Here is an 8,131-nt window from a genome sequence, read left to right on the forward strand (position 1 = left end):
ACCGTTCGTTGGACCGACAGGCACAATAATACACCACTCAAAAGGTGTAATAACATAATATCGCTATTTGCCAGAATAGGGACTACCCATCAATTGACGGTAACCCCAGGCTATGTGAAGAATTTTTTTATACGTACTTTAAGATATGTAAAGTAGTGGGTAGGTTAGCTTTAGGTAGATGTAGATTAGCGTTAGGATGAAGTTGAATTTTGAGGAGTTTTTTTTTGTTTAGTTAGGATAGCGTTAAATTTAGGGTAGTATTTAGTTTTGTTGAATTTTTTCTAGTTTAATTTGGTTGGTGTTAGTTATTTTAGTTAGTTAGTTAGTTAGTTTTATTTAGCATAGTGTAAATATTTGTTGAATTTTTTTGTATGAATTTCATATCATATGAAATCAATGAAATTTTTTAAAATGAATTATCTTTCCAACGAAAACCGAAAAAAGTTTATTTGATTAAAACACATCCGAAAAGCTTTTCTCATTATTTAGACCCCAGGTACGAGAAACGCCTGTGTTATGTTTGCAGTTTCAATGGTTTTATTGCAGGTAAGTGTGGGGCAAAGGAACAAACACATACTCTCCCGGATTTTCAGTTTCCACTGCAGCCAGCTTACACAGCAACGTGCTGCTGGGAAAATGCTGCAGTGTGACGGTGTCCAAATCGTCCATACTGGCCGCATAAATGTTCAGGTCTGCTGAGGAGCAGGGTTCGGTGAAAGCGGACACTTGGTTTGAAAACGTGTACCCATGCACGGTCACGTTTGGTCCAGATTTTGTGGCCGTTTCGTACATGTCGCGGAAGTTTTTCCGCAGCATGAAACCATGCCGGACAGTAGCAACTGTATCGCTACCAACCGGGCGCACCGATTGCTCTTCTCGACCTGCCGAACTGCATCCTGGCCTGGCATATTCCACTTGCCACAGTTCTTGCAGGCGATTGGCCGCTTGAACCAAGCTGTTCCTCCCTGAATGCACCAGCTGCTTTATATCGTGCAACTTTGCTTCGTACTTTTCCGCAGATATGGTACGCAGCTCGCCAAATCTGTGGACATCTTCGTATACGTGAAGCAAATTATGCACATTGCTGTTTAACAGCACTGGACTATAAACTGTTCCATAGTCTTTCACAAAACGATGCAACAGTGTATTGGCCAGTTCCCATTTCGCACGATGGTAGGAGGTGGATAGTAAGGTAACGGCGACGAACAGCAACATGAAGTGTTGATACGCCGCATTATTAATTCTGCCCTTCAGTACCACAAAACCGGCGACAAGCAATAAAGGCCGGGCTACATTGATCGTACTCTCTGGTGTAATTTCGATTTTCACTAGCGCATCTGGCGGCGGCTGACCGAAGCATTTTGCCAAACAATTTGGAGCCGCTCCAGAAAATATGTTATTTTTCCATGTTTTTTACTTTAACTGGACTGGAAAAGCTTTGTAATTGATAGATAAACATATTGTGCAAGTATTTCAGCCATTTTCGCATAAAAAAACGATGAAAAAACTACTTAATTTTGAGATCCGGTGCGACCGTTCCCTTGATGACTAAAATCAGCTTCCACCAGCCGCCGCCAGATGCGCTAGTGAAAATTAAAATTACACTACGGAGTACGATCAATGTAGCCCGGCCTTAACATCTTAAACTCGGAAGCTTTCCAAAGTTTGACGTATTGCAGGTCGCTCAGTTTCCGTTGGAAATCTGAGGGCAGTTTCAATGAACGCAGGTGTCATCTTACAGCCCAGGTCACGGATCCCTTCCGTCCACGATATCAACAATTTGCACATGACACCCTTGTAAAAAAGGTGCATGGCCTCGGCAACCACAATATCACATATGATGTCACATTTGTGGATCCTTACAAGGGGTGTCATGTGAATCTTATGGTCCGGATATTTGTCTGCACAAAACAGACCATGTAAGCGCGATTCGCAAGGCGCCCCATACGGAAAGTATACGCGATTGCCGTCCCTTTCCGTAATGATGGTGCATTTCATACAGGCGCTGTATGCGTTGTGCGATTTAGCACCTAAAAGAATATAATAAATAAATATTTATATGATTTGAATTGCACAACATTACTAGCTACGATCACAACTCACATTTGATGAATGCACGCGCCGGAGAATCTGCTATGATACTTCGCAGGTGCACAGTGTAATGCCGTTTGCCGATCCATATCCCAACACGCTGCAGCTCGTTCATTTCATCCACAAACTGTCCTAAATATTCCTCGGCGTATAACGGTTTTGACACGCCGCAAAAGATCGCAACCGTCATCACCGGGGCATTAGGCAGGTTGTGGATGCCCATGAGGATGGGCCAGAATTGTGTCCGACTGCTTTTGTAAAGCGGAAGACCGTCCACAAAAAAGTCGACCTCAAAGCGATCTACGGCAGGCTGCGTGTATCTGCAATGGAAAGAAAACATACACACCATAGGTGAGCATAATGCACATTGTCTTATGCATCAATATAGTTGGTTTAGCTTACTTACCGAAAATAGGACCGAAGGCATGTTTCTATGCCCTGGTACCATATCTCTCCACCAGAGATAGGGGTAATCGCGGACTGTGTGGATCTTGCCACGGGCGTGTTCAAGAACGTCCGTGCATCCCGTGGCAATTTCCTGCCCGGATCGTGCTGCCTCAAATGCCCCAGCAAGAGGTTTAAGGCACTGTGTGTATGGCCGGTTTTCAGTGCCCACAGCCTCAACCCGTCCTCATAGGACAATGATCCGAACGGACTATCTGGCGCCGATGTCTCGATGCCGGGATCGCTGTCGTCGGGAACACTGTCCCCTCCGATGCTTTCAGCAACCACACTGTCGTCATCGCTGTCACTCTGCGGTTGGGGATTGTCTGCCAAAAAAATTGAACACCAAACTAATGAGCGAAACGCGTAACGGTCAAAATATAACGGTCTTGACTTACCGACCACTTCCATCGGTTCCGTTCCGGCTTCATATCCTTGTTACTGTTGCTTCCTGTTACTGTTGCGCGTTAATGTGTTATTTCATTGACCCACGACTGTGTATTAACGTTTTTAATCCGGGTAAACGGTGGTGTGATCAAAACCGCGCATAATTTCGCGATGGCGGCTATCTGTTTCGCGTGTGCTGTGCCACTGGATGCTGCCGACTGTATCGTCGGCTGTGCGTACTGTGAGGCTACTTTTCACCGCGGTTGTTGCAGGCTGCCTTCCGAGCTGATTGATGCGGTCCTGACTCACATCGATCTGCACTGGAGCTGCACTGGGTGCACCAATATCCTGAAAAATCCGCGCTGCCGATCAGTCAAAGAGATCGGGGCTCAGGTCGGTTTTCAAGCTGCTCTCACCTCAACTGTTGCGGCTGTGGGCAAGCTTATTGAACCGATTATCGCCGAGGTGCGCAGTGGATTTACTCTACTGCAAAATGCACCCATACCTCAGCTTTGCAATACCGATCCTCGGCCCGTTGCGGGTAGAAAGCGGCGGCGTATCATCGAGGATTATATGTCCCCTGATGTCAACAAAAACGTAAACGTTCATCAAAATAACATGTATGCAGCGTCATCGCCAAGCGCGTACACTAACACTACAGTCGGCATCCCACCCCCGTCTACGCTACCGGAAGAACTCATGGGAACCGATTCGCTATCGTCACCGCTTCGAGCAGCGTTTCCCCAGCCGGCCACAGGCAGAATATGGATCCGACTATCTCGCTTGTCCACTGCCGTCACCGTGGAGCAAGTGGTCGCTTCTGTGAAACGCCGTTTAGCCACCGATGACGTCCTAGCATACTGCTTGCTGAGGAAGGGAGTCAGTGTTGACAGCGTAAACTGGCTTTCTTTCAAAGTGAGAGTACCGGCCGCCCTTCGTGACGCAGCACTCGCCCCATCGTCCTGGCCTGTCGGTATTGGTGTACGTGAATTTGTACAATCCCGTCAACGAGAGCATGGACACTCATCGTCACCAATCACCATCAAACACCGTTCTCTCACACGCACACCTGTTGTCATCGATCGCCGTTCGATGCCTCGCACACCAACATCCACTGTCTATCACTCACCGGCACACGCATCAACTTCACAGGCTCAAACACTAACATCACCACAATTGGGAGAACACACGCTGAATGACACCACTCATGGTCCTAATTCAACACTCATTGACGGCCCGCTTTTAATTCGCCGCACTTCCAACACCAACTTACAACAGACCACACTTGACCGTTTCTTTCACGAATAGACGTACCTCTGTTAAGTCTGCACAAACACCTACCTGTTATGTTCCTGCTGCTAATGCGCTTCGCACTGCCCGTTCCACTGCCTCTGTTTACTATCAAAACGTGCGGGGACTGCGCACGAAGGTCGATGAGTTTCGCCTGTCGGTGTTGGAATCCAATTTCGATGTAATAGTGCTTACGGAAACCTGGCTCGATCCTAGTCTACCTTTGGCTTTGCTGTTTGACGATAGCTTCCGAGTCTACCGATGCGATCGTAGTGTTGACAACAGTACATGTTCCCGCGGTGGAGGTGTGTTGATTGCGTGCTCTCAGTCTCTGACGTCACGGGAACACACAACGGTGCATCCATCGCTTGAGCTAGTGTGCGTTGTAATACAAATAGGCAATTCCCGACTATTCATCATTGCTGCATACCTCCCGCCTAGACTTGCCGCAAATGCTGCCACGCTCCGTGAAATCGAAAACTGCATTCGCTCATTATGCTCAACTATGCATCCCGGAGACGGTTTACTCCTGTTAGGAGACTTCAACCAACCTCTCGTCTGCTGGTCAAACGCTCAGCATGATCCGGATTTGCCATTTCTGCATTATGAGCGACGTACGCGATCGACTCTCTCCGCTCTGTTTATGGACGAGATGCATCATAGCGGACTTTTCCAGATCAATGGTCATCTTAACACCAGCGGACGCGTGTTAGACCTGGTGTTTGCAAATAATGCTGTTGCTTCTGTTTGCCTTCCGCTTGAACTTTGCCTCACCCCGCTGCTAGCAATTGACACCTATCACCCTGCGCTTGAGTTGGCCATCCCGCTACCACGAGAGGAATCAGCCGTTCCTGCGCTAACATCACGCCTTGATTACGAGCGGACGAACTTTAACAGGCTCCTGCTGATGATCGCCTCGTTCGCGAATGTCTTCGATTGTTCCCGTTACGCCACTCTTGACCTCGCTGTGAAAGATTTTGAGCGGTTCATGTTGCAAGCCCTGAATGAATGCACGCCGGTGAAACGACCTAAACGAGGCCCCCCTTGGGGTGACAGAACGCTGCGCAGGCTCAAAACGGCTAAAGCTGCCGCGTATCGTGATTATTTGTTGCGTAGGTGTCCCGCTGCATTGCGCAACTATAATACTGCGCACTCTCTCTATCGGCGCTATAACAGGTTCCGCTACCTGGGGCACGTACGGCGTACGGTTTTGCGCTGCCGCGGCAATTCACGTGAACTGTGGAACTTCGCAAACAATCGTCGGAAATCCTCTGGTTTTCCTTGCTCCGTCAGTTACAACGGGCGCAACGGCAACAATCCGTCTGCTGTATGTGATATTTTTGCCTCGCGCTTTGCCGCCACCTTCCTTCCAGCTGTAACTGATGAGAGGCAGATAGCCGACGCATTATCAAACGTACCGGTGGATGCTATGGCCCCAAACTTGCCGATCATCGATGAGTATTCAGTCTCGAAAGCGATTGACAGGCTGAAATCTTCGTTTGCTCCAGGGCCTGACGGGATCCCGGCTTCCACGCTTAAGCGTTGTGGCACCACCATCGCGCCTATCCTGGCCTCGATTTTTCGCGACTCGCTGCGTTCGGGCATCTATCCTGCCTGCTGGAAAACTTCGTGGCTTGTTCCAGTGCACAAAAAGGGGGACAAATCAAATGCATGTAATTACCGTGGCATTACATCGCTTTGTGCCTGCGCTAAGGTCTTCGAGCTCCTGGTGTACGAACCTCTCCTCGCAGCTGCCTCCAACTACATTAGCACAGCTCAACATGGATTTGTCCCTCAGCGTTCAACCACCACCAACCTGGTTGAGTTCTTTAGCCTCTGCCACAGGACCATCGATGTCGGCTCACAGATCGACGCAGTCTACACGGACATCAAGGCTGCCTTCGATAGCGTTCCGCACGCCTTGCTGCTCGCAAAGCTCGAAACGCTTGGTCTGCATGTGCAGCTGCTGGCCTGGATGCGCTCCTATCTTGCTGGTCGCACATACTGCGTGAAGATGGGACCCCATACGTCGCGCCGTATCGATGCTTCTTCGGGGGTGCCGCAGGGGAGTAACCTTGGACCGCTGCTGTTTGTCATTTTCCTGAATGACGTAACACGGTTGCTCCCTCCTGACGGCCACCTACTGTATGCAGACGACGCGAAGCTGTTCCTGCCTATCCGTGACCGGTCAGACCAACTCCGCCTTCAAGCCACTCTAAGTGCCTTCCAGTCATGGTGCTCTTTGAATGGTCTTGAATTGTGCGTCGAGAAGTGTGTTGTCGTTACGTTTGCGAGAAAGCGGTGCCCCTTAGTGTATGACTATGCGTTAAATGAATCTACCATTGGTCGCAAAAGCTGTGTCACGGATCTAGGAGTGCTCCTTGACGAAAAGTTGAGCTTCCACGACCAGCTAGAGCACGTTGTCACTAAGGGTAACCAATTGATCGGCTTACTAAAACAAATAGCACGAGACATCACTGACCCGATTTGCATCAAGACGCTATACTGTGCTTTGGTGCGACCAGTGTTAGAATACGCTTCAGTAGTATGGTGGCCTACAGCTGCTCGTCCCCTAGCTCGTTTAGAGTCGATCCAGCGCAAATTCACGCGGTTCGCTTTGCGCTCCTGGAGTGTCCAACTTGACTATGAGGGACGCTGTGCGTTGCTTGGCATCGAGACGCTGAAGCAGCGGAACTGCAACGCTCAGAGGCTGTTTGTCGCGGGACTTCTTGACAATCGGATCGACTCGCTCGCGCTTCTTTCGAGGCTCAACATGTATGTCCCGCCGAGATCGCTCCGTGCTAGATCGCTACTTGACGTGGAGGAACGCCGCACTCGCTTTGGCTCCTCTGATCCGTTTATTCGTATGTGCCGTGAGTTTAATGTTATTTGTGATCGTCATCAACCTGACATGTCGCGCACCGCATTGTTAAATAGTATTCGTGTCGTGCGACCTTTTACATGTTAATTATGTTACTTAAGACTAAGCGTGACAAATGAATGACCGAAATGTGACTATGTTATAATGAATGAATGTAAATGAATTCGCTTCAAGTGGGCCACTTGCGGTCCGTTGAATTTTAATTAATAAATAACAAAAATAACAAAAAAAGTGAAGGGCCCGGTCCAGCGTCATTCTCTTGCAAAGCACTCGCTCGGTTAGCTGAAACATATTTAATAAAATGGCACAGAGTCCATTTTTAAACACTGACCTTCCACACTGCTCCCAGATTTCACATACCGGCATTGGATGGTTCCGGCTGTTCTGCTAGTCAACGTTCCCACTCCAACTGCTGCAAACGGCGCTTACGGTTGCGGGCACTGGCGTGTTGCACCCTACCGCTATCAAAGTCCCGTTTCGAGGCCATTTTCACACCAAAATCTGCGGAAATTTGCAACTGGACAGCTGAGCACTCTAGAACGATTTGTTTATGTTTTTTTGCAAGAGCCGCAACTGCCATTGAAAACATTTTAAAGTTAGAAAGAGACAGCCTTCGTTGAAAAGTGACAGCGCTATGGCTGACGGTTGTTTCGAACGTCCACGCAGCGAAATATTTCACAGCCATGGGCCAAGGGAAACGAAGAGGCTTGTGGAAGGGGAAGCTCGATACCCTGCTCGAAGCCTCAGCCATAGGAGGAAAGAGAACGATAGAGTGAAATATGTCAAATCCAGTGAATTTTTCGATCGCTTTGCACTGCGGGATGTGTTTGCTTCTTTCTGACAGAAAAACTCCGGTACGCGACCGTGTTGGCGCAAAAATAATGATTGCCGAAAAATAGTTCACACCCACGTTCTCTTTCTCCTTTCCCTCCTTCCCCTTTTCTTCATCCTTTCACCACGCTTTACCGTTATTGGTTTTTTCTCTCTAGCTACGTTGAGCGAGTGGCTGACAAGTTTTCGATCGCTTTGCGCAGCGGG

General features: G+C 48.7%; 1 protein-coding gene across 3 annotated transcripts; it reads right to left on the bottom strand.

The window, feature by feature from the left end:
* Positions 1-1,459: 1,459 nt before the first annotated feature.
* LOC121601053 lies at positions 1,460-7,962 on the bottom strand. 3 transcript variants are annotated; one of them, XM_041929854.1, is made up of 4 exons: positions 2,934-7,962; positions 2,498-2,861; positions 2,104-2,411; positions 1,460-2,030 (listed from the first exon to the last, which is right to left on the bottom strand). In XM_041929854.1, exons 1-4 carry the CDS (start codon positions 2,944-2,946, stop codon positions 1,642-1,644), a joined length of 1,074 nt encoding a protein of 357 aa, XP_041785788.1. In that variant the 5' UTR covers positions 2,947-7,962; the 3' UTR covers positions 1,460-1,641. The 3 variants fall into 3 exon arrangements, with proteins under 3 accessions (XP_041785788.1, XP_041785787.1, XP_041785789.1); XM_041929855.1 differs by having other exon boundaries at positions 1,709-1,768; positions 1,836-2,030; positions 2,498-7,962; XM_041929853.1 differs by having other exon boundaries at positions 2,498-7,962.
* Positions 7,963-8,131: the final 169 nt, after the last annotated feature.

The sequence above is a fragment of the Anopheles merus genome, unplaced genomic scaffold, assembly GCF_017562075.2.
Source record: "Anopheles merus strain MAF unplaced genomic scaffold, AmerM5.1 LNR4000021, whole genome shotgun sequence".
NCBI lineage: Eukaryota > Metazoa > Arthropoda > Insecta > Diptera > Culicidae > Anopheles > Anopheles merus.